General features: G+C 34.6%; 1 protein-coding gene and 1 long non-coding RNA gene across 5 annotated transcripts; both read left to right on the forward strand.

Moving 5' to 3' along the window:
* Window positions 1-4,298: 4,298 nt before the first annotated feature.
* Window positions 4,299-18,360, forward strand: LOC124180592 (eukaryotic translation initiation factor 5A). 4 transcript variants are annotated; one of them, XM_046566319.1, is made up of 4 exons: window positions 4,299-4,443; window positions 9,573-9,866; window positions 10,234-10,368; window positions 17,170-18,360. In XM_046566319.1, the coding sequence occupies exons 2-4, from the start codon at window positions 9,591-9,593 to the stop codon at window positions 17,239-17,241; spliced, it is 483 nt and encodes a 160-aa protein (XP_046422275.1). In that variant the 5' UTR covers window positions 4,299-4,443; window positions 9,573-9,590; the 3' UTR covers window positions 17,242-18,360. The 4 variants fall into 4 exon arrangements, with proteins under 4 accessions (XP_046422275.1, XP_046422268.1, XP_046422283.1 ...); XM_046566312.1 differs by having other exon boundaries at window positions 4,407-4,544; XM_046566327.1 differs by lacking the exon at window positions 4,299-4,443 and adding an exon at window positions 8,710-8,795.
* Window positions 18,361-23,355: 4,995 nt separating this feature from the next.
* On the forward strand, window positions 23,356-24,891 carry LOC124180630. The gene is made up of 3 exons (XR_006870297.1): window positions 23,356-23,967; window positions 24,077-24,251; window positions 24,313-24,891. It is a non-coding gene; the product is annotated as an uncharacterized LOC124180630 (long non-coding RNA).
* The last annotated feature ends 2,952 nt before the right edge of the window (window positions 24,892-27,843 follow it).

A 27,843-nucleotide genomic window follows, 5' to 3' on the forward strand; every position in this document is an offset into this window, starting at 1 on the left:
GGAAACTATAGGTAAGGAGGCCGAACGCAATGCTGGCAAAATGGACTGTGAAAGTGATGATCCGCGGGGTGTACCCGCTTTTCAGCGCTACCACTGCGGGCTCCGTCAGCGCGGTGGTTTTGAATCATCGATCCTCACGTATGTATCCTATCAGTGATCCTATTCCGTTGACTGAAGACTCCTATTCGTAACCAGGCGCTGGTATCGCTTGTGGATACATCTCGAACTACAAGATCTTTTATCACTTTCACGATCCACTTTTCGACGATTCCGCCAGATGCGTTCGGCCTCCTTACCTCTAGTCTCCATGTTGAGACCACTGAACTTTAAGTTCAGTGCACGGAGTAGTAGGAAGGAGACAACACTCAAGCAACACTTGGGTCAAAAGCTGGCCCAGTTTTTGGGACAACGTAAGAAGAATTGTCAAGGTGCGATTTAAGCGTCTCTTGCGGTGTAAGCCCGTATAGCGCTCTCACCCCCTTCCCCATATGATCTTACGATTCGCCGTTTGCAAATCTTTTCCTCGGATTTAATGTCGGTTGAGATTAGAAAAGCAATCACTCGGTTTTTAATATTTTTTAGTCACTTCAGATGCGTATTTTACGAATTTACGGAGCATGTTTATAAAACGTAGCTTATAGGTTACGATTGCCGCCCTTTTTTTTACATTTTATAGCGAAAATTTCACTTTTTTCCATTAGAGGCGCTCAAATCGCATTTAGACAATTCCTCTTACGTTACCTCAAAACTGGGGACAAGTTTTATCGCAGAGTGTTGTCTCCTTCCTACTACTCCGTGGTTCAGTGCAAGAAGGTTAGAGAACAGGGCACCGAACTCGTATAGTAATGCGAGTTTGAGGTAGGCTCATATATGACCGCCGCCTGGCGTCGCTGCTAACCGTAGGGTACATGCGAAATCCGATACTGCGCATTTTTACATTAATTCTGTTTCTAGCCCGCATCGCTCGCGTCACGCGCATCGTGCATACACATAACCTTAAACCGTACGAGCAAGCAAGAACGAAGCGAAGGAGGAGACGGGTGACCACGGGGGGACTCGAATTACTTGACTGCGCAGTGCACTACGGTTAGCAGCGACGCCAGGCGGCGGTCGTATATGAGACTATCCCACCACCCTAGTTCGTTCTCCTGTCTAGCCTTCTTAGTTCAGTGATTGACACGTATCCTATGCGTATCCTAAGGTTAGATTCGACGGCCATGAGTTATATTATGTTTATTGAAATTGAGTTTGTTTCGCTCTCGGCGCACTATGGCGCTGTAGGTTTCTCTGTGATGGCAACATAACTGTCTAGTGTAAAAAATTAGCCGTCTCAGATTCATTGTCTCCATGTGTACGTATGCATGTATGTATCTATGTGATCAATTTTTTTGTCCGACGGTTGGTTTAGAACGAGGTACCGGATTGCAATGATTCTGATCTCAATGGACGCTGCTTTTCCAAACTAAGAAATGATTATATTGTGGTGTCGATTGGTTTAGTACTTTTTAATTTATGTAAATAACAAATTTCCATAAGATGAAAATAAAAATACTATCCTGTGAATGGCCAAACGGATTCCATTGAAAATTGGTACCGTAGTGTTTTTGAGGTCGCTGATCCCGAATCTAAGGTCAAAGTTGCATAATATAAAATGGTGAATCCAATATTGTAGAAAAAAATCTAAAAATATTCGTATTTTGGAAGATATTAGTAGCAGAGACTTTTTGGGTCACCGATAACGAGAAAACTCTACACATTATTGTATTGTAACGGATTGCAATTGTTTTACTGTTAAAATGGGGCAATCTAGGAATTGCCGCTAAAGAGGAAAATGGGTCTTTTGAACTTTTGAATAATTCTAATATCAATACGAGGTACAAAAAATTAATTACGGAAATTAGGTGTTGCGTAATGTGCACGATGACATTACTGTTATTTATTAATAAATGAAAAATACTCGATTGTCGCAAGGCTAATCCGAGTTTAAGCTCAGTTCAGTCTATTTCTAAAGTATATAAAAAAAAAACTGAACCCCATTTAAGAATGTATAGGAAGTACAATCATATTTAAAACTCCATAGTAATGAGATTTATGTATTATTTCCGGATAAAAATCTGAAAAAAGCTCTTTTACCTTATTGACAATTGGAAGAACAATAAGTTTTAACGATAATAATGTCAAAAAGTTATTACAAAAAACAATGATAAAATTGGTCATTACCAAATATTTTGATAGATGTATTTTTTTGTTTTATCTATGTTTGTAATCGCTGATCTGAGTAGATACATATTATTGTATAATTTTTTACCCTTTTGTTGTATATTAAATTTTGGAATATTAACAGTTTTGCTTAAGAATTTCTGAAAATTTGTATTTATGTACCTGTTTAGAGTTATTTAATATCAAAGATTTTTTTAACAACTTTTACATTCTTTGTTAAATCTGTGGTATAAGTAGAAGCCGTATGGAAAGAACTCTTCAAAGAGAGTCTGTGGAAGGATATATTTATGAAACTGGTAAGTAAATTACATGGTCATGAAATTACCTGGACGTTTTTGACGTGTCATGTGCAACTCCTGCACTCAAACACGTCGAATATTGATTGGTGTGGCTATTTATGGATATAGGTGAATAATGTACAACCCAGTTGAAGCGTAGTGATAATAATGTACTCATGCTGTCGTAAGTCAATTCTGATTCATGTACAATTTAGAGCTTACAATAAAAAAAAAAAAAATCGGCCTAATATACGTTCAATTTGAACTTATGCAATACTTAAGTAATCATTATTAAGAATAAAGTTATCGATTACATATTAATAAATGCATGAGTTCATAATATACGTAAGTCCATTAATATACTTATTCTGTTATAATAACATAAAAGAGCACACCGTAGTCAAAATCTGTCTTCAAAAAAAATTTCTATTAAAGTCTGTCTCTAATCGTGATTTTAGCAGGGTAGCGTTCGTAAGAAAAATAATTCCCTAACAATATAGGAATTTCTTTGAATAGTTGCTACAAAATTACTTAAAGGCTTTGATTTCGATGAAAGGAGTGGAGTCTTATGCCGTAGGAGTTCTGGGGAGTATTACATATATGGGCACACCATGGGAGCCTTCCAGCAACGACACAGAGCGACACAGAGCGACACTGTGTCGAACATGGTGCTTTCCAACAACGACACAGAACGACACAGTCGGACACAGCTGCGGAGCATGGTTGGACACTGTGTCGGATTCATTGCTGCCAATTTTTTAGTTAAAGATTTTATTTTCGGCGCATGGTATTGTTTATATTTATTTATTAAATGCAATGATAATCTACACGCGTTTTACAAATGTTTTTTTTTCCTGGAGCGCTCAATGTTCCTAGATTTTTCGTATAATGCATGAGCGGACTCTTGTGAATGAATTAAGAACCTCAAAGCGGTCCAACAAGCACCAAGGCACAGTGTTCGACCGTGTAACACAGTGTCACACTGTGTCTCCTTGCTGGAAAGCTTCCCATGTATACTCACACTATGCTCTCGAGAGTAGTTCTTGTATATATTTTTGCATGCAACACGGCGTTATGAAACGACTACTTTGACGTATATTCAATAGCTACTTCTTGAGGGTCGTAAGTATTCCAGATACTGAAATGTGATTGTATTTGGTTTTATGTGAATATAAATCTTACTTGGGCTAAATAATACGCTTGATTATACCTATATATCTAAGTATGTGCGATTGTCTTACCATTACGGCTATTTCGTGTGGGCGAAATTGTCTATAATACGGAAGTGTATTTTACCTTCGGAAAAGAGCTCTCTGGGAGGCATCCAGGTTATATATAGTGATGTTTTAATTTTGTAAAAGAATTTCGCAACCTTTACGCAAATTGGTTTTCAATTAATAATGTATAGTTAGATATCAATAGTTAGATATAATCTAGTAACTTTTGGTTTCATTACAAGATTCTCATACCAAAGTTAGGTATGGTTAATAACAACTATATACTGTAATAATAAATGGGAAACATTGGTAGCGAGTTAGTCGGATGTTACAGCTTCGTAGCTTAACCTTAATTTGCCGCCGTGCTTGACAGCAGTCAAACGGTGATGAAGCTGGTGCAGGAAAGGAAATTGGCTTTTATTTGTTCACCTTTTCATCATACAGTTCATGTAAAATAGAATTATTTACCTGTTGAAAACTAAGAAAACGTAGCGAGAGAAATATATTAAACATCAATAGTATGTATTTTGAAAACATATTTCAATGCAAGAAATTTGGGAGAAACATAGAAGCGAGCTTGTCTGCGGCGTCGAGCGGGAAAGGAGCTTTTTTGATGTGAAAGGAAACGTCGGAAGTCCGTGTTTCAATGTTAGTGGACCCCGATTTCGATCACCGCACGGCGCATGCGCGACATGATCTTCTGGTTAAAGTATCCATTTTGGTCACATGTGAGTATTTCGAGCTGCTCTCGGTTTTTGTGGTAACTAATGGTGCTAATTCCTAAATAACGCAAGGAGAGGTTCGAATTTGATACGTGAATTTTTGCCCGGTTTGTATGCACGTGAAAGTGTTCGTACATTTTGAGATAAAAACGAATGAATATCGTAGTGACCTGCCGATGACAACGGGCCGCTGGCAATGTGGCTCTTCAGGCTTCTCACTTTCTTTCCCGCCATGTTAATAGTTATTCGCATCAAATACGTCAAGGAAAAGGCTACTCTTACATCCCGAAATCCAATTGCCAGGCCCTGCCAGTCCCAGTACTTTTTATCCTCGACTCCCTCTACGACGAGTATAACCCGGGCGTGCTGATGTATTCTTTGGTTAAGCCGTCGTATCGCCCCGTATCGCGGAATCCCAACCGATTATCACTAATTCATACCTAATATCTTGCTTCTGACCACTCTAATATCCTTCGAACGAAAAGTAACTATTGTATTAATTTGCGCCCTAACATCATCGAGATTTCCTCCCCATTATAATATTCTAATTCCCAGAATAATTTCGTCAATATGCCACATGGCCACTGCATAGCTGTACCTGGATATCTTGCTAGTCACTCTATAACTCATTACTGGAGGTCAAGTAATACCTGTACTCTGACCATACTTTCGTATTATCACCGGTAACGTTTTTTTCATTGTCGTCAAAAACGAACATTCTGAACATGTCATTCTGAAATTTTTACTCTTTTCTTTTTTTAATTTCCGACAGGCGGGTTTATAGCCGGCCATATGGTCCTAATCTTTTCCAACCGTTATCTTAGCCCAATTTCTACGAACTTGAAGCCTGCAGCCAGAGATGATATCTAACCTGCTTGGGTTGATATTAATAAAGTACTGCAGCCTGACATTCGAAATATTGTCAAATACGTTGAATCTCATCTACTTTTGTAGGAGTGTGGGTGCAAAATTAAACAGCATTAACCTATTTCAAAGAAGTTTTATGCATTTGGTTGCTGTTTCTGGCTGCTACCTTCAACTTCATCCAATTTCTTGCTAATAGGGTCTCTCTTTCTTTTAGTAACATTTTGACCGTCATAATTGGTTTTTGTTTAAATCGTGCAATAAAATATCAATCTACCAGTGACTGCAGATGCAGTGAATTTTGCAATTGATACATGTATTATTTCTGTGATTCGTGATTATCTCGTTTCTTGATCTCAGAAATGTTGAAGCTTTTGTGCATCTCAGTCTTTCACATATTTACTGACAAAATTTTCAACAGTACTTTCCTACAGTTGTTTCGTTTTCTCTTGTGTCTGCAGCTACAATATTTACTTCAAATCAATGATTGTTCAAAAATTGTTTCGCTATAAATTCCAGAAAATCCGTAATGCCTCCGTCGGTTAGGTATTTATTTGTTCCTTTTTAAAATTTGAAAACAAGCTGTAAATGTGAAAGAACTTTTTGCCATTCACTATATTGTACTTCTTACTATTTGCAACTAGCTTTGAATGCTGATGTGAAACTAAAGTTCTGAACCCAGTCGAGTCCCGTGTATGTTTTAAAGAAAACAATTTTTTTTTATGGACATATCTTTTTATTCAGACCCATTGCTAGACTAGCTACGAAAGTCTGTCCAACCAGAAATCAATAAAAGTTTATTTGTAGACAAAAATCAATTAAAAACGTGGTTTTGCTGAAATTAAATTTGAGAAATGCAGTCCAAAAGTAGTTAATTCCAAACCCAGTTATTAAAAATATTTCTTTGCATTTACTTGCAGTGTTAAACAATATGAGTATAGAAGGAACGCCTTGAAAGCAAATTGGCATTTAGCGAGTTTTGGAATTGCCAATTTTTACTCTTCTACCTCAAGTTTTATGTGGATTGTATTACTTACCTCCAAAGAACAACACTAAAAATTGAATTTTTGCTCTTGAGTAACGATCATGTTTCATTTCCATTTTTGTTGTTCTTTAATGATTATTTGGTATTATTCTCTATATTCAGCATGAGGCTCGTTTGAGAAGTAGGTGGTGGAATTATTACCTTTGTACCTCAAAATTTGCATACTTTAAGTCCCTTAGATTTTGAACTCTTATAGAAGAGTTGCAAAATTATTCTACCTTTTTTCTTTTATAACATATTTTTGGTGAGAAAAAAAGTTTTCAGTAATGGCTATTTATGTTTGTTCCGATTATTCAATGAACTCTACACTGCCTTCATCTGTGCAGCATTATTTTTAAGAATTTCTCGTTTCCTCGCTGTAATTTGGTATGACTATATTTGCAAAATACTTCTTCATGGGTCACTAAGTGACATTATAACCCTTCAAGTAAACATTGGTATATAACCACCCACAGCTAAAATTCAATGCTCTATATGTTTTTCAACTGAAAAAAATGATTCATCAATTTTTCTGTGTATCAGCAACATTATATATTTGCTCAAAGACAATGTAAATTTATTTTTGAGACATTCCAACATATCCATGAATTTTTTGGATATTATGTAATTGATCATTTCAAAAATACAGCTGTTCAAAACTGAACATGGGTGGTAACCACCCAGTCTGTGCTTGACGATTGAAAATATAAGTGTATTCTCAAAGAGCTTAAAAGCGTTTTGTTGATATGCCATTTTTGGCTGAATAAGATTACTAGTATTACGAAATTAAGTCATGAAAATATGAAAATTGTTCGCAAATCTTCTAATTTTTCGTATCAAGAAGCTGATTATCTCCTTCATTAAATACCTTAAACTGCCATTTTCGGATTAATAATTTTTTCCCACCAAATTGTATATTTCGTTAGAAGGCAAAATCGAATCCTGATATTGAAACTAGCCGGCAATACGCAGCCTATGTCACAGTAGAACCTTGTTTATCCGGCCTTTGATTTACTGAGATTCCACATTATCAAAGACATCCGACTGATCGAAGCACTCTGCATGGTCTGATATACATAATCGCATAATTAGAAAAAAAAATTTTCTTTCCTGACTATTGATCCGATAATGCATGCTAGCACTAATAATTAATATGTGTATTTTCATACAGCATTATGGCATCAGATGTAAAAATACAGAATTTTAATTAATATGTTATAAATAATGGATGCTAGTGCATGTTTTCCATGTTATCCGAGACTTGACTTCTCCGAAGTTCCTTCTCCTCCTACTTTAAAACAGACAGATGAGGTTCTACTGTATTGATATACATTGAAAATAAATCATCAGGCAATGCAATGCTCAGGAAAAAAGTACCGAACAGTCCAATAATTAATATCTGGTTAATCTCGGGCCATTATAACACATTCAAACATATATATGAAGTTTCGAGGATATCTAGAACTTTGATACGTGTTACCTGCTGCCTGTTTTTTCTTAGAGCCAGCATAATGCAGGAATCAAGATGAAAATATAGTTATAAAAAAGTTAATATTCTATTAGTTTTTCAATGAGACACTCCAAGCTTAGAGGGTGGAAGAAACGTCTTTAATTTTTCGTAATGGGCAAAAATAAGTCTCATTGGGCACCCTAAATGTGAGGTTGTTCAAAATATTCTTCTGGTTGTGTATAAAAATATTCAGATCACACAATTAATATACCACGATTGTAGAAGGGTTTTTAAAAATTGTTCATTGAAGATTTTTCTTGTGATTTTATTTTTTTCACAAGTCGAATAGATGCCCCCCCGCCCGCAATGTGATTGGATTCATTCAAAGATTAAATGTTTATACATCTAGTTTGCAATATATTTATTTATTTATTGTTATACTGTTTAAGCTTGTTGGGAGTTTTCTCAGCAACTTGGAGAAATTTAAAGACATTCTGATTTCTAAGATTATTATTTTTATGGAATTTACTTCATTGTTCTCAGCAGAATTACACAAAGTAGAAAGTGTGTGATTCCTTATGTATCTCAAGCTTTGATTGATTAAACTTGATCAAAAAACAAGTTGTCACTACTTCTGACAAAAACATGGACATACCTGTTCAAATCCAAAGGTTTATCGATCGAAAGTTTCTTGATACCAGATGTGGTACATAAATTTAATGAATAGCTAATAATCTAGAGGCAAAGAAGTACAAACCATTCGAAAGGCATTTTTAACAATGTTTTGATTCTATTCTGCAAGATTTTTATAAAGCAGGAAATTTCGTTTCTAGTTTGCAGGAAATGTAAAGACTTAAGACTTGCAAAAAATTATTCATTCCACAAAATATAATAATTCCAAAACAGAAGCTGATAATATAGGTATACTGTGCCTTTTCAGTGAATGCTACTTCATTACTTCTGAGTGACTGATAACTAACTTGGTGGACGTCATCTTGAATCAAGGGATTTTCGGATCAGGTATCTTTAGGTGTCCCATGTCTGTGAATATGTTCAACTTCTTATAAATTAAAAAAAAAAAAGAAAGAAAAAAGCACACGTTAAAGCAATATTCAACTGTGAGTTAAGGGGGTGCCCTGATCAATTTCGGCGTTGACGTATATACCTCCAAATATCGAAGTCCACGTATCTAAAACAGAAAAAGGATTTAATAACCTCATTGTACACTTAATTCTGAACAAAAACATTCCAATACATTTTCATTTGATATAGAAATAAAGAAATAGCATTAATTCTATGAATTTACTTTTGCAATTGATTTGCAATCGCAAAAAAAGATAAATCCATCAAAGAGATCAATCTCAAATTTTAGATTTGTCTCACTTGGAGTTATTTTGCAGTTGTCTGCAAAACATACAATTTTGAAAAATAGGGAACTTTGGCAACTGAAACTATATGCACTAATGGTGAAATAAAGCTGACGTTAGCCACCAAGTGCAGCAGAGTGCTGTTGAACAGGTTGATGCAGTACAGTTTTGGACATATAATTTTATAAAAGTATTAATACCTTGTGATATTTGTGGAAATTTTTACTTCCGAACTGCACTACCTTCTTTCGATCGACGTTAATTCGTTCAGTTGCAAACTTTGGATGCTGGCTTCGTCTTGATAATCATGAACATGTTTTAAAGTTCTCTTAGAGTACTGTAAGTTATGATATTGTTTCAAGAGAATTTAAGACCCCACACTAAGTGATTGTCATGTTTCTGGTTAAACAAAATATTATCCTGTCCATAGAGACAACCCTAATTCGACATGGCAGACATTGAGGATACTCATTTTGAGACCGGTGACTCTGGGGCATCTGTGACGTATCCGCAACAATGTTCGGCACTTCGCAAGAACGGGTTTGTCATGCTGAAATCTCGTCCATGCAAGATTGTTGAAATGTCGACATCGAAGACTGGCAAGCATGGCCACGCCAAGGTTCATCTAGTCGGTATCGACATATTCACGTCGAAAAAGTACGAAGATATTTGTCCGTCCACGCACAACATGGATGTTCCATTCGTCAAACGAGAGGACTACCAGGCAAGGATTCAATTTTTACTATAACAAAACGGAAAAAAGTTATAGGGATGGAGTTATTTTGACGAATCCATGAAGTTTTTGATTTTGGTAGAAACTATCGTCGACAAATGATAAATTCTAAACTGCAAATAAAAAGAGGTTCAGTTACAAAGCATTATATGAGAGCTTTTGCAGTGGGTAAAAACCATTTGAGTTTTTATGAACAATTTTCCATTCGTATTAGTTATTGTCAGAAAATTCGTCTTTAACTAAAAAGAAATATGAGGGTTTCCAAAAATCTATATCAATTTACTAAAAACAAGCACCATACACGTTAATGTAACGTATTTGTCATTAAAATCTTCTGTACATTTCTCTTCTGATTTAGTTGACAGACATATCTGATGACAATTATCTGAGTTTAATGGCTGACAATGGAGATATCCGCGAGGATCTAAAGATTCCAGATGGGGAACTGGGTATTCAATTACGTGCCGATTTTGACGCCGGCAAAGAACTGCTGGTAAGTATTTTTGTTATTTATTCTTATTTCTGTCGATATTATCCATTGACATCGGAAATATATATAATATATAATAATAGGAAATGAATATTCAATATTTTATGCAACACTAGTATGGTTTACACATCTTTCTTTTCCTGCGTTCCTTATGTAAAGGAATTATTCCTGCGACAGTACAAAAAAAAGCCATAGAGTACATAAAAGTGTACTCTTACATCCTAGTGCTTAAAAGTGCTCTTTTTTGTATTCCGTTGTAATAAAAAAAACTTGTAAACCATACTTTTTTAACGTAAAGTATTATGTACACCATGGAGACAAAGTCTTTCTCCTCGTGTATTTGTAATGTTTGTCTTCGTCTCACTTACGCAATTGCCTACAACTCATACTGCAAACTTATGCTTGTCATAAAAAGACCTACATTACCTTCTTGGTGCACAATCTACTATTAGACAGGACTTACATAAATTGAAACTAAATAGTACTGTAAGCAGTGAATCATTATTCGAACCAAAAACAGTTTAGAGGCACACCCTATACAATATTTTTCCTAGCAAAGCATGAAAAGTCAGTTCGACGCCAGTTTTGACTCGCATCTTTGATTGCGCAACTGAAGTTACAAAATCTTAATATGGCAGTTCTGATGTTAGTGGTATAAAGTGCCACTTTATGGTTCAAAAACAGGCATCAAAAAGTGGCTTTTTCATGTCTGTAAAAAAAAATTAAATTTTTCAGTCACTTGTCAGATTATGTTTGCTATTTTACTGTCCGAAAACTTGTAACCTGTAAGAATAGATGACGATCAAAATCTAACAGAACTGATGAATTTTGAGATGTTTCGTCATGTTATTTCCAACAAACGTAAAAAGTTGTGTTCCTTTACCTCCTTTCTTCTTCCGATTGGAAATCACAGATTGCTGTTAATATGTAGACAGTGATCTACATTTCAAACTATTCACCAGTACTCACAATACTTTTATGGAAGAAAATTATGATCATTGAACAGAATACAAACTTGAGAAATGTTCAGAAAATTTGTATTTCTGGGTTAGAATATCTTGAAAAATTTCAGAATTGAAGGTTCGAAAATGTAATGAGTATGAAATTAGTAACGTTACTGTAACAATGCATGTTTAGGAAAAATCGTTATTTCGCACTTTTAGGATCGTCTGAAATTTTATTAACCAAGGATAAACAAAATGTACTCATATTTTTAAGAGCAAAGTCCTTGAAATGCATTCAGATATTGCACAGTCATGATTTTTACCTTGATGTTTTGTTATGTTAACGTAACAAACTTCAGCTTCGTAAGATGTATGCCAACTCTGGTATGATGATGCCTTGGTCTGTTTGGAAAAAGAATGTTGATGTGTTAAAGAGTTCAACGTGATTTTTTAAAACTAAAGTCGACTGTCCTTTTTTTAAACTGTACAAGCATACTGTTACATTGTTACCTTTCAAATATAATATTTCGTACTCACGAAATGTTTACGTCATGTTGTGATTCATAAAAAACTAGGTCAAGGAGTTTTGAGCATGAGGTCTGTTTTACTGATCATCCAATATTTCTTGACTCACAATCAATGATAAACCATATTATTTATTAAATAGTAGTACAAAGATCGCGTCTCTATGAAATCACATATTATTTTAGTTGTCTATGTTAAATAATACTCCTATTATTCTCAACAGCACTCTGTTATGAAAAAAATTATAGCGTGTCTTCTACTTTTTATTATTCTATTCTTTTTGGTTATATCCCTGTCGGGTGCCTTTATAGTTAACAACAAGATAAATGACCCCAGTTACTGATATTTTAAGACCAGTGTCTCACTTTGCACATGGGAATTGATAAGAATAACTGATGACTAGTGTTGTAATTTCTCATCAGAGCCCGCCATTGGCTGTTTATCAAGTGGTGAGGGAAAGAACCATTGTATTATATGGTGAAAGGGGAGTGATCAGGAAGTGAGACAGGGTCAGAAACTGGGGTTATTACCTTAGATTCACTGCATCTATTCTCGGAATTTAATTGATATTAGGAAGATGCTCTAATATTGGCAGAAAACTAGCATTGTGAGTTTTTACCTACATTTTTAATTCGACTGCAAATTCAACTACATGTAACTTTTGTAATCTGTAATATCAGAAATCAATTACCAATGACATTGTAATTGTTCATTCGCTCAAAATCAATCGGTAATTACTGTTTTGATTCACACCAATAAGTACGTATTTATATGAAAATCATTTAATTAAACGCTAGTTATGTTGTTTTAATAAGTAAACATTACAAAAATAGAACGCGAAATGAATTTTGTTCGCGTGTGCATAAATTTGAATTGCAATGATAATGTGTCAATTTTTCTCATGACCCATTTCATAAGTAATTTGTAATCAATTTTCTTTCAATTACCCTTTGCAAAAGTTATTTGTGTATGGGGCATTCCAAAAAGTATCGATTAAGAACGGAAATTGGTATTTCCGATTTACTTCAAACTTTTTTCTGTGAAAGTACTGGTCGAAAAACTAAGCCCTGATTTTTTTCAAAGTTTTTCAATCCTGCCTATGTAAGATATTACCATCTCAAAGGCGGCCATTTTCTAAAATTGGAAAAAATTCAGAAAATTCTAGAAAATATTTCAAAATTTTCTAACCCTATTCAAAGATGGAGATTTCATTACAGCAAAAGTCGGATTTCGAATATTTATTTATTTATTTATAACTATCAACGGAAATAACTTAATATTCTTAAAATACATAACATTAATATAGAATATATATATATATATAAAAAAAACAATATATTGTATAAAAATTTAACAAAGTATAAAACTAGAGTGTTTTCAACTAAGATTTAGATAACTAGAGTGCCTCTCTGGCTAACGCTTTGAAGTGACTGATCGATTGGTTAAAGATATCCATCCAACCACTGTTACTATTCGCTAACATACTCAGTTGCATAATGATGAATTTGTGGGTGTAACTGGCTAGATATTGGTTCGGTATTGCAAATGTGTGTACATTGTGTCTCGATCTTCTGTTTGGCACTCTTAAGTTAAACATTTTCAAAATTGAAGGGCAGTCTATTAAATTGTTGAACATTTTGAATAGACACATTGCATCTGTGAATTTACGTGTTTTTTCGAGAGACTTGAATCCTAATTGCTGGCTAATTCTTTCATAATTGTGATTAAGAAATGACATGGGTGAGTCTGTTTTGTAGGATGCAAATCTTAGAAAGAGGTGTTGTACGTATTCTAATTTTCTGCTACTAACGTCCGTTTTGGGGGACCAAATAATGGAGGCGTAGTTCAATATTGGTCTAGCAAAAGTGTCATAGAGTGTGATCATTGATCGAACATCAGATAAAGGTTTCGATTTTCTCAGTATGTAAAACAACATCCTCATTGAGTTTGCTTTGACGTGGTCTATGTGGAGATTGAACGTCAGATGACAGTCGAAAATAACTCCAAGATCGCTGGCTATGGTTTTTCTTTCTAAGATTTGGTTTTCTAGCATGTATTCCACATTTGCGTATCTAGAATCGGTATTATTTCTAAAGAAAAACATCGAGTAGCATTTTTTTTGTATTAGGCGCAAGTCCATTCTCTTTACACCATTGGCAGCCACTATTAAAGTCGTATTGAAGTAGGAATAAGTCTGAAGGACTCTTGATTTCGCAGTAGATTTTCAGGTCATCTGCAAATAGTAGAAACTTGGTGAATTTGATGCAGTTTTCATTATTGTTGATAAAAATCAAGAATAAGAGTGGTCCCAGGTGTGAGCCCTGAGGGACTCCAGAGTCCGCAATGATAGGTTTTGATTGAAAGTTGTTGATTTTGACCGTTTGTTTCCGGTTTCTCAGGTACAATTTGAACCGTTGTAGGAGATTTCCTCCTATTCCATGACACTTTAGTTTTTCTGTGAGAAGCTTGTGATTCACCGAGTCAAATGCCTTAGCTAAGTCCATATAAACAGCATGTGTTTTATTTCGGTTAGTAAAGGAGGTAATTATTTCCTCAAGCATCACTGCCAGGTTGCTGACAGTGGATCGTTTTTCTCTAAATCCATGTTGCTCATCGAGAAGGTTTGCTGACAAATGGAATTTTATTTTGTTGAAGACTATGGAATCAAATACTTTGGCAAAGACGTTAATAATGCTAATTGGTCTGTAGTTTTTTATGTTGGACTTGACGCCATTCTTGAATATTGGTACTATGTGACTTTCTCTCCATGGGCTAGGGAAAGTACCTTGATTCATAGAGCACTTGAATAATGAAAGCAAAGGTTTTGCTAAGTTTTCCTTGCATGAAAAGATGAAGTACGGGTGTAGTCCATCAGGGCCACCCGAGGCATCTACGTTTAGCCCACTCAAGGCTTTCAGGATTTGTTGTTCAGTAGTTTGAATCGTATGCATGTTTTTTGGCGAAATAATCGGCAATTTACAGCCAGCAAAAGAGTCTTTTCTATAGACATTGCCGAAAAAATCTAAAAAAAAGGTTTGCAATTTTCTCACTCTGGTCAGATGTAGCATCGTTTAGATGAATGGTTGCGGGATAACCAAATTTTTCTGAATCGTTGACATATTTGAAGAAATTCTTCGGGTCCCTTTTTATGTTTTTTTCTAAGTTTGACAAGAATTGTGCATTATCGCGTTTGAATTGCAGTTTCACTTGTGCTCTGAGGTGCTTGAATTCTAACCAGTCACATTAAAAGTTATGTTGCCTAAATCTGCGATGTGAGGTTTTCTTTTGAATGATTAGACTTACCAGCTTTTTGCTATACCAATTAGGAAACCTGTTATCATGTTTTTCTCTTGTGGCATATGTTTAATAGCTAATTCTTGCAGTTTTTGGTTGAGAATATTGCACATATCATCTATAGGGCGGTTCTCGAAAAGAGATTCCCAGTTAATTTCACTAAGACCTTTATTGATGTTATCGTAGTTACCTTTTCTGAAGTTCATTCATCAATGGTACAAACATTGGACCATGTAGTAATATGTCAAAAGCTTCATGTAGTTTGTCGATTTTACTCAGCGGATCGATGCTAGTAGAAATTGTGGCCTTTGAAAACGAGGTAAAAATTAGATCAAGTGTATTTCCTGACGAATTTGCAAAATCATTGAGTTGTCTCAAATTTAGGCAGTCAAATGCATTGCATACGATATTACAGGAGTTTCTATAAGAGACACTAGGATGGTTACGTTCGTGTGAGAGATGGTCATTTGTATGACTCCACTTGCAATTAAGTAGGTAGGAATATAATGCAAACAGAAATTATTTTAGTAGTGCGTTTTTCATATGAAAATGATAAAAAATGATCCCTATAACATGGGTCGAAAAAATATATTCACAGATTTCAATTTGAAAAATAGTAACTACCTACGTCTTTGCTAGGTAGCGCACTGAACGTTAGTATAAAATCTCGAAAATCGCAACGGCAGCACCGCTAGGTGCAAACGTTCATGTATTCAGGCAAGAGTTCGTATTACTCGTCTCTAGTGCACCGTCAACGAAGGTACCACGATCAAAAAATCTCATAACCTACAATACAACGATACATCTTTTACTTTCTGGTATATGCAATCGTTGATCAACAACAATGCAATCTACTTCAAGATTTTATGATTAGTGCTGTAATCCATACAACTTGAAAGGACATAGAAAACACCAAAGTAGAGAATTACATATTGTAACATTACAATTACTCCTCCCATCTTTGATACGATATAGTATTTTTCTATGGAACACAAGACGACTATGAAAATACAGTCAAGTTCCTAACATCAAGGTATAATAACACGCATAGAATTCCACACATGCAACAAATGCATTGCGTCATTCCAGTACTAGCTAAAACTGAAGTTATTGCTCATCGCTATTCTGCGTCAAAGATTTATCTTTCTCATAAGGTAATCAAATAACTATCATATATGTATAAAACATTGTAATATGTATGTTTTAATATAAATGTTTCATTCCGTAACTCTGTAAAAATATTTTTTTCGACCCATGTTATAGGGAAATTTTTTTGTTCATTTTCATATGAAAAACTCATTACAAAAATAATTTTCAAAATTTTTCCTGAATTTTTTCAGATTTCAGAAAATGCTCGCTTTTGAAATGGTAATATCTCAGATACGCATGACTGAAAAAAATTTTAGAAAATCCAGGGCTTCGTTTTTCTACCAGTACTTTAACAGAAAAAAATTTGAAGTAAATCACAAATACCAATTTTCTTTCTTGATCGATACTTCGTGCAATGCCCCATATGAATTTTTTTTTTAATTAGTAATAACAAAAGTAATCGTTAATAATCAGAATATTTTTTTAAAACAATTTTCATAGTAGTGTATAGGTGATACGTATTATTTGAAAATTATTTTAAAAGTGGAACGCATCTGGGAAATCTCCCCCACCCTTCCCTCCTACCAAACCTTACATAATTGATGGACGAGCTCTCTATAGATTTTCTGTTATTTTGTTTGAATTGTAAAAATTTTGCTTATAATTCTAGCTGCAACTAGAGCATTTTAAAAAACAACTGAATCTTTTACTAATGCGATTATTTTCTTCAATTTTTTTTTGAATATTTTTTATGGTTGTGTCGTGAGGAGTGCTCAAACATTTTTACGAGTTTGGATGGTACATTCAAAACTCTTGACCGTAAATGTTACTACGTTCGAAAGGCAGAAATGTTTTACAAGGAAAAAAACGATCAGAATACTTTTTACTTCGAGTGTGTCCTTTTTCATAGCATATAATGTTTAACTTATATACATCATTTTTCTATTTTCAGTGCACTGTTCTTAAAGCCTGTGGCGAAGAAGTGGTAATTGCCATAAAAACCAACACTGCCCTGGATAAATAATTGTGTTTATTCAACTGCAACTATCATCATAAGCCGCTAACCCGATTGACATCTCGTCAATGGTATTGGAACAAGCTTGGTATCGTCAATAAATATAACAGCTCAACAGCGGTGATGAGTAACTTTTTATCAAAGTAACATCTCCTTACTTACCAAATTTCTAAACAACCATCTGCTAAAATTTTTTAAAAGTGATGTAAGTAAAAGAAAACTAGTGAGCAGTTTGCGTTCTAGTTTCAAACATGAAAACACACACATACATAAACACATACGTTGTTTGTTATACACGAGGTACGACGAATACAACTACTTTTCATCAAAGGGTTGATTGATTGAAAAGAGTCAAAAAAAAAACAATAAAATTTACATGTAAAAGCCTTTGAACATCTTTTGATTTTCTTGAAATTTTATTTTCAGACATTTTTTAGATCTTTTTTTTTTTTTTATCATTAATCAAAATTCATCTATTATCAAACAGCTAAACAACTTATATTAATAATATTAATAATAATGATTACGATTACGATAATGATAGTAATAATAATAATAAAACTTGATATGCACGACAAGATAAATATAATACTGCAGTTACTGGTATGTTATTATTTTAAACGAAGATTAGTAGGTGGAACTGAAATTTCGCGTGACATTTTAATCTTTATTTATTTGTTTTTCACATTCAAATTAAACCAGATTACATTTATTGTTATCATATACATATATGTATATAAAAAATTGCCTTGGATAAATCTATGACTACACAATAATTTTCAAATGCTTAATATTTTAAGTAGCAATAAATGTCACATTTTGAAAATAGTCTCGCAGAATGAGGCCAAAACTTGAAAGGTATCATCTCTCGTGATATTCACGGTAAACTTTACTTCAGGAAATGTACAATAACAAGGAATTTGAGTATTCCTACCCCATATATAATTTTCAGGACTAACACGATACTGACAAAGAATCGAAATCAAGGAAATGTGCGTACAATTGGTATTTGCGTCACGTTATTTACGGTAGGAAGTATAAAAATGAAATGTTCTCCTAGAATAGAAGCTTGTAAAAACCTAAACTTATCTGAATAGATCTTAAGTGCAATAAACAAAAGCATCTTAATGTTTTATGTATTTTAAAAACCTGGGAAAAGCTAAGAAAAACACTTATGCTCTTACATGCCATCATATTTTTTCAACCAAACAGAGAAGGCTCAAATTTTTCTCTTAATTTCTGTTTCTTATCTATTCTTACTTTGTCTTGAGTTGAACAAAAAGAAAAATTGTAAAAATAAAAAGTGATAGTAATCGTAGAGAAAAAAATTCTGAATTGATGACATGGTAAAATCATGTACCAAGTGCTTATGGCTACCATTTTCTAATTTTTATACATTTAACATATTTATTTCGATGGGATGTTAGAGAGAAATTGTTTGCGTGATACAATTATGAAACATTAAGTATAAAATGTACGGTGAAAACCAAACGTAGAGTTAATGGATGGAAAGAAAGAGAGAAGTGACACGGCCGAGACTAAAGCCTACTAATACAAACGGACCCCAAAATTGTGTGCTAAAGTAGATCACTTGTGACATGGGTCGACTGCTTAGTAAGTAGGATATGACTCTTGGAATGGAGGTGAGTTCCTAAGTCGGGTCATATATGCAGATATTGTACTACCTATGCTAAGAGTCGTGGCTGACTGCCACTGAATATTTTGTAGCCCTTATGATGAAAATGATTCAGTTGGGTTTCCACTAAGCATTCATAAATTTGTTTGTTGCCTGGGACAATTGCTTTGATTTGGTAAGGTATAATCAGTTCGTTGAAAGAACATGAAAATTAGTTCTGTCATCCTATTGTGGATTCTGTGTGATTCTTTGTTAAATTTTGATTTTAATTATTTCGAATTGGTTTCCGTTTTTAGTGATTCAACAAAGTTCGTGGGAATGGGTACTTTAATCTTCTCAGTCACTTGAATGTGGAAAGATTCAAATAAGCAATTATAGCTTGGTAACGCATGGCTTCCACTTTTTGTTCTGACCTAGATAAGAGGAGAGGCAAGCAAGCCAGAATATTCTCAAACTTACTTTTCATAATTTACGGCGGGTAAAATACTCTCATTATTTGTTTTTTATTGAAGTGATTTACACTGAAGCTTGCAGATCAATTGAAAATAATTTTAGGATATCGGTATGCCTTGTGCAAAATGTTTCTTGTACAACGTGGCTTATGGAGCTAGTTATAAGTTTTACCTACTATACAATGAAAAACGGAATAAACTGAAAAAAAAAAGAAGAGAACGGAGTAGCAAGACTACGAATTGAGTCAACCGTTTGTCTATATCACTACACGTGTGCTATATCAAACCAGGCTCATATGCTTTGAATTAAATGATTTTCGTAATTACCTATTAATTATTATTAAACACACACCAACGAATAATAAAACGGTATATTTAAGTTATGGATAACTAAAACGAAAAAAACAAACTTTCATATAATACTGCATATGAGTCATTTGAAATGTTGACATGCAATTGAGCTTCATGGTTGACGATTGATTTGCAACTTCAGAGATAGGTAATACATGATGGCAGTATAATCTGGTATTTGTTTTTATCTTCAAATCTACCCATTTTCCTCTAATAGTGACGTCATTTTTTGCAAATTGCGAATCGTATTTTTGATCAGTTTCTTTGAACCCTTTCCAGTCATCAAGAGATTTTGTCTATGCATTTTTTTACTAAACAGGTCTTAGCTTTTAAAAATAAATTTCGCCAAATACATACCGATCCAAATAGTGTCGAATATAATAATTGATGCAGGCTGCTTTATTAATTTATATTCATTATCTTTACGTGCACCGAGTTATGTGTTATGAGCTAGTGATAGTCTGTAACGCTCGAGCATGTAAACGTAGTAATTGTATCGAATTTGTTACATTTGTTAACCTCAACTATTTCATTTTTAGTTTAATAACGTAAGGATTTGACTGAAATATGAAATATTCATAATGGTTCCATAATTCATCATTTCAAATATTTACCATCAAAAATATCTATGCTCTTAAAATTTTACTTTTTTTGGACGAATTGATCATAAGTATCCTTTTGCCTTTGCATATACTAATGTGTTCGCAATAATTCCTCTGAAAAACACATTAGACTATACAAAGGACAATGAAATCGAATGGCATGTTGACATTCCAAATTTTGACTCATATGAAAAAAGTCTTGAAATCTAAGTAAACTTTATATTGAAATTTCGATTTCCTGTTCTGCTCTTAAGGATGAGTCGGTCCCTATAGTCTGAATCAAAAGAAAAGAAAAAACTATTAAAAAAATCTCCATCACTGTTACTTACGCCAATGATGATGAACACCACAAAACAACATGCATACTATGTAACAAAAATAAAAATAATAGTCATTACAATCAATCCTACCACCATACCCTTACAGGTATGTTCCCGTAAACGATTAGTTTGTGCAGAGAGAAAGAGGGATGGGTATAAGCGTTTGCAGTCCACTTTGCACAGGTTGCATGAAAACTGCAGAAACCTGCCCAGATGTCATTTGACTGACAAAGAGAGTATCAGACTTCCGGATCAGACTCTACTTAAACTTCCAACGGCGATATATTGCCCTAAAATATTGAGCTTCTGATGTGTAATTTCCATCTATTGGGCCGTTATTCAATCCGGTTCAAATTGTTTATATTAGCAGTTTAGTGAGTGGAACGCCCTAATAACCAAACGCTGATGCATATTTTGCCTGAAATATTAATTTTCATTGTCCTCTCTAGATGTTTTTGTGACAGGGTCTCGCAGATTTAAATGTGAACAGTTATGTTATTTTTCCAGAGCCATAGTAAAGTATAAACTATGTATTTTCGACAACTTGGTATATTGTAAACCTAGCAAAGGGAAGCCAAACGAACGAAACTACAGATCAGGAGCGTCATATTTCAGGCCAAAGAAACCCCCTTAGGAGTTTCAGCAAAATTTGTGATCTGTAGGTTTGATACTCTCCTGATGAGATGCAATTCCAGCTTGTTGATTCGGTGTCTGAACGATGTGACCAGCCATGCAATTTTTTCAGGCTACTGGTTGGGTTGTTCTCAACTCGCTAGGCATTTGAATTTTGGCAACAACTCCTTTCGGTCGGATAGTAAAACAAGTAGATCTCAAGAAATTCAAGGGATACAATAATATCAACAAAAATTGACAAAATATTTATAGTCAGAACATTCAAAATGAATAAATTGTGATAATTGCAATCCGATTCTAATAGTATTGGGCTCATTTTTACACTGACCAGATTTTCACAAGTTATGTGAAGAACATTAAAAGAGTATAACATTGCAGTATAGTTCTAGCACCTAAATTTAATTATTGACGAATATTTATTGCATTATAATTACACCAACCTATTTTTAATCAATCAGGACATGACTATTTGCAAAATTTTCGGACCATTCATGTTGATCTCTAGCGAACAAAATAGAATTAAATAAAAAATATCAGGGTATAATTATTTTGAACATTATAATTATAAAACCTTTTCTTCAACTCAGTGATATTCAATATTAACTGGTATTCTACAAATTTACTTGGGGTCCTGTAACATAGTGAGAGTGGCTCGTTCATTTGAGAATGTTGTTTCTTGTATTTCTTATATTATATATTTTCCTTCAGTTTTTTAATCGTTTAGTAATTGTTTTCAATATCGTTTTTATAATACTATATTAATGTTTTCTTACGTTATAGACTGAACGATGATAGACAATAGAAACAAAATCAAGTGTTGCTCATACCTACGAGTAATATTGTAAAGGGTGTTAGTAAATGGCATTGGCTGGCATACGTTTAAATTGGCTGTTTAACACTTGTTCCGGTACATAAATCTTGGACAAAATACATGGAGTACTTTTGGATAGTATTTCAAAGCCAACCATATCCGCTTCTTTGTGCAAATCAGTAGAAATTAGTTTATCCGACCTTTGATTGATCAAGGCTCCGCGTTATCCAAAGCATCGAACTCATTCGAGCACTCCCCATTAACACTTGGATAAGCGCAAGCTTGCACTAAAGATTATTGTGTCATGTTTTGACATTCATACCGGGATCTTAGAGCCCTTCCCAGGTAGCATTTCATGCGCCGTCAGATCATGCAAGATCTTGATCGGCAGCGCCATACGGCAGAATAATGCATGATTGGTGTATGGCGACGCAAAACAAGCGAGCAAACAGCAAAGCTGTAAGGGACTGTCTAACAGCGCTTGCTGCAGCATTCATGCGACGTCTGCCGGAATTCTGTTCTTCGTACTTCGCAACCTTCCCGCACGTGCGCGCAGGATGCTTATACCCGATATATTACATACAATGATAGCGGGAACCGGGGAAGCTTGGGCATCCCAGTAAAACGTGTAAAGATATTGTCGACGACATTTTATCAGCCGTAAGACGTACACGCGGTGCTGGAAGGAAAACAAAAAGAAACACAATACTTCATTTCACAAAGTAAGTGTCGTTTCAAATTATCTTTCAAAATTAATGCACATATGGAGACCTGCATGTCGGGTTCAAACGTTGACATATAATACAATATTACCTATATTAGCTCACTTTTTAAGTTAAATTTTTGGCCATTGCTATTACTTTTACGTACGAAAGTGATATTTCGTCAAATTTCAAGTCCCGTAATTCTCAAAGATTTGTATTTGTTGCCTCTACTATAACTATATATGCAATATTATTAATAATTTCTGTAGCTTGTCTATATACATGCCTGAATCATGATTAGGCTGAAACGAAACCCCTTTAGTCAACTCACACAAAGGCAACGGCGTAATCGTTTAAATGACTGTAGAATGGCGAGGCATGCCGATGCTAATTCTTATTTACGTTGCAATATCGTCAATAATGATAGTTCTGAGGAAATATCTTTGAATAATGGAAACGTCGTAGTATCTATTTTACCAAATGACAGTCCTCCTCACGAACCGCAAAGTTCGGTTACTTGGAATAACTTAGCTCACGAGGCGAAAGATAATTCTTCCGAATATGAGTGTTCAGATTCAGATGCTATCTGTGAAGACGATAGTAACAATCAGTCTATGGGTGAAGAAGGCAGTATTCGATTAAAAAATTGCTTTCGAACACAGTTAGCTGATTGTTTTATTGAGAATAACATCAACAATGTCCAGGCGAACTCAATACTTACAGTTCTCAGATCACATCGCTGTTTGGCCTCTCTTCCACAAGATGTAAGAACATTGATTGGGACTTGCAATCGTCGCGTTGAATTGATTGATGTTAAACCCGGAAAATATTGGCATGTAGGTTTTGTTGCTGGAATTTTAAAAGAACTGTCGAAACACACATATGCCATACCTAATATCTTAGAAATCGATGTTAGTACTGATGGAGCTGCTGGTGCAAAAGACGGTTCAACTCAGTATTGGCCTATCCAGTTCCGAATAATAAATATTCCTGATAGCTCTATACTTATCGCAGGTGTCTATTATGGGAAGGGTAAGCCAAAAGACCCGAACAATTTCTTTAAAATGTTCACAAATGAAGTCCAAGAGGTTTTCGCCAGCGGTGGTATCCATTTCAAGAATCATTTAGTAAAAATAAAATTCAGATGCTTCATAGCTGATGCTCCGGGTTGATACCTTGGAGGTATTTAAGAGTTTGAAGAAGATCCTGAAAGACAACGATCTCTAGTAAGCATTATAGTTTTATCACCTCACCTGATAGTGTATTTTTTCTCGGGTGGTAACTAATTTCAGTGATATTTATTGCAAGTTTAAAAACGAGTGATATGGATTTCAGAGACACTATCTTATTAACGTTGGTGGTGTCACAGCTAGAGATGCTCTCAACCCATTTCTGAAGGAAGCCATGACGGATAGCCTGACACAAAAATTCTCTTGGACTGGAAAGTCTGTTTCAGATAAAGAGAATCTCCGACCGTTATTTGATACCTGTATCGGAAAGGTATTTTTTGGTGTGTATGACTAAGATTATCGTTATTGACTAATAATACGTTACCCTATATTCAATGCAAGGTTTCGATGATTGTTTACGCAGATGCTTTACGTGAGTGTTGAACAATACCACAGCCACATGATCGTACAGAATTTGCGAGACTGATGCAAGAGGCAATTCGGGGTGCACGAAAAAGATTGCAGGATGCAAAACGACGTGCCATTCGCTCTGTCCATGTGGAGGGTCGCAGACAAAAATATATGGCTGAAATGGCTCATCGTTACGAGGTTGAACACCCAGGACAATGACACTGCGGAATAAGAGACCCACAATTTGCCTATTAAAGATCCTACATGTATTCAAACATACGTACCTATGTACTTTGTTTGACTAAGAAATATTTTAGTACGTATAGCTGTGATGTTAGTTTTTATGTTTATGCTCAAGCATAGTATTTATAATTGGTACTGCAGCTGTGATATCCACAAGTGACATGTAACTATATGTTTTCCAATGAAACATTATACCTATATCAACAAATGCGGCGGGTTTGTACTAACATAGCTAACATTTAGATACTGTAGACGCTTTTGGTATCTGGTATAAATTTTAGTCTTCTGACATTTATATAAAGTATTAATTTTTATTTTTTGATTTCAAACACTCCATTATTATCTACTGTTCTACTCATTTGATATCAGTTTATCAATACTATTATAAACTGTAGTTAATAATTTTAAGCTACAACGTATAAAAATGTAACTAAAGACATATTTATATTAATAACTGTACAATAGTATAAGAGACCCTCTCTTCTAGTCTTGTTGTAGACATAGATTTGTGAGTCAGTGTTTTTCTTGTTCATTTTTGCTCGCGAGTAACTGTAACACGTTTCAGACTAATTATCTTTAAGTAAAAGTAAAAAATATGCAGACTTATATTATACCTATATATGTATATGGGTGTAATATATCATATATTTTACTATAGCCGCATATTAATAATATAAAATATAAATATTAATATAATTATATAGTATAACGATTATAGTCAACGAATGACCTGCCATGTTCTGTGATTTTGAACTTTATATTTGAAATAAATGAGAAAATCTTGCAATATATAGTTTTCTTCTTTTTTTTTTTTTTGCCGATGAGAACCTGTGCATTCTGCTCTTCGTGAATGCCGGCAGACCCTTCGAGAATCATGCATGATCTGCAGCAAGCTTCTGTCGAAAGCACACATGCGCACGTCTTCCTACAACTGCGGAAACAGGCAGATAGTGGTCTGCCGCCAGAGCCATGCACGCGCCACGTGACGACCATAACGTGAACTTGCGACAGAATGCTACCTGGGAATCTCTTGAAACTTGAAAATCAACTGCGCATGCGCCAAATAATTCAATCTCATTGGTCGACGAAATCTTCCCGCAGCGATATTTTTGGCTACGATGCAGAAGGCCAACGTACACAAAATGTGTATATACGTTTGAATTTTCAAAGAGCATAAGCATTGAATTCCGACCGTTCTTTGAAGAATTAACTTTCCGACCCAATAACAAATACTTCCAAAACCTTTCCGAGTCACTACCTCAATTAATTAAGATTCTAACCTAAAAAATTCGTAACAGCTACATCGCCGCCAGAATCAGTTTGACATAAGTCCGTGGTTTGACAGCTAAAACTCGGGATGGCCAGCCTACACGACCGCCGATACAACTCACGCATGCGCAGTTAATCTTCGAGTTTCAAGGTATGTATTTTAATCATAGACATAGGTATAAGAATAGACCGCGGGAGCGTTGACTGAGGATATATACCACGGCCCCCGTCGTGCTGTTTATCCGTTTGTAACATCCGACCGGAACGTTCGTATGTTTTATCGATTATCATTATTGTGTGTCACTTTTATCAACCAAACAAACTAGAAGTACGAGAAACTTGTAACCATAAGGTATTAAAACAACTGTCTATTTGGAATATCCCTAGATGGAAATAACTATGAAATTCACTAACCAAAGCCTAAAAACTATGTTACGAGATCTTCGCACTACAAAGAGCTATAATGTTATTATACATTATTATATATCATTATCATATTAACACCATAATTAACTAACACCATTATATCCAATTATTATATAACACTCAACAATACCATTTGCGCATTCGGAGCTGAGAGCTACACTATAAGCAACTTACGCCATACATAGCCTGGAGAAGAGAAGACTTTAAACCATAGATACATGTATAACCGATATAATGTAAAGATAGATGCACTGCTGCAATAATCCATAAAACCAGAGACTGCAAAACCTTCAAAACCGCGAATACCAATTATCCAGCATGAATTATACTTTCTTCCGTAACGCCGTATTGTAGGCAACGCATGCAGCGTTTTGAAGGTAATGCAGATCTCCAATGTGGAGCTATACAGAGCCCCGTCTCGAGAACACATTGGGAAACTTGACGACGAAACGGTTGAAGGTAAATCAACTCACGGAATGATTCTGTAAGGCGCAACAACCAAACAGAATTACAATAAATGTATCAATACACTAACAATCAACCGTTTTAAGTGAACAAAGCTTGTACCAATTTTGAGGTAAAACGTAAGAAAACATATCCCTAGTGTTATAAACTATGATTTCATGAAGCTGGAGATCGAAAAAAAAATATTTTTTCTTGAGGCAGTTTAATATTATACTATACATATATATACTATGTATATCAGTATATATACTATAATATATACTATATATACACTATGTATATATACTATATATACTATACATATACTATGTATATCCGTGACATATATAATATGCGTGCATATTATATAGAATGTAACTCGTTCGACTTTTAGAATCGTGATATCTCAGAAATGATAATTCTTAGGAAAAAAAGTAAGATAATTTTATGTTTTACAATTTTGGTCTGAGCTATTTTTTTGATAAAATCAACCGTTAATGAGAAAAATCGACAAAACCGAAAATTTTGACCTTTGACCTTGAATAACTTTTTTAGCACACATGGTATTGACGGGGACTTTTTTGTTTTTCTTTATAATGGTAAACCCAAGGTCTCTACCAAAATTCAGCTCTGTCGGAATTATTGTGTTTCGATCACTATTTTTGTGTCTAAATTGACCGGTCTATTTTGGCATACATAATATTTATTGTACAGAAATTTCTCAACTCTTCAGTTTCACGATGACAACGATATGTTACCAACGTTTTGCACGCGATAGGTGTCGGTTATGAAGAATTTCTCTTACCGACGTGTCAGGTGTTTGCTTGATAATACGTCAAACTGCTAATAACTGCCAAACCCGGCAAACTGTTACGAAAAATAATACAGGGTCATAAGTCTTTATATATTCTCAGTCAACGGTATATAGTCTTCAAAATTTAGGGCCGTATTCACAGTCGAGTCCACGAGTCTTGACTTCTTGAGAAAGACCTTAAGCTTGACTTGGATAAGACTTGCTTATTCATATAAGCTGATATGAAGACTGCATGAATTCACAGTCAGAGAATTTAAATGGTATTAGTCAAATGAACTAGGTTGCTGCGTCTGGCTGCTCAACCCGTATTATTGGATACACACAGT

This window comes from Neodiprion fabricii, chromosome 1 (assembly GCF_021155785.1).
Source record: "Neodiprion fabricii isolate iyNeoFabr1 chromosome 1, iyNeoFabr1.1, whole genome shotgun sequence".
In the NCBI taxonomy this organism is placed as follows: Eukaryota; Metazoa; Arthropoda; class Insecta; order Hymenoptera; family Diprionidae; genus Neodiprion; species Neodiprion fabricii.

What these genes read in the sequence shown, in the direction of transcription:
- LOC124180592 (XM_046566319.1), top strand. Translation starts at nt 9,591, where the DNA reads ATGGCAGACATTGAGGATACTCATTTTGAGACCGGTGACTCTGGGGCA. An exon ending in TCAAACGAGAGGACTACCAG is followed by an intron (nt 9,867 to 10,233) that starts GCAAGGATTCAA and finishes CTTCTGATTTAG; the next exon opens with TTGACAGACATATCTGATGA. An exon ending in ACGCCGGCAAAGAACTGCTG is followed by an intron (nt 10,369 to 17,169) that starts GTAAGTATTTTT and finishes TTCTATTTTCAG; the next exon opens with TGCACTGTTCTTAAAGCCTG.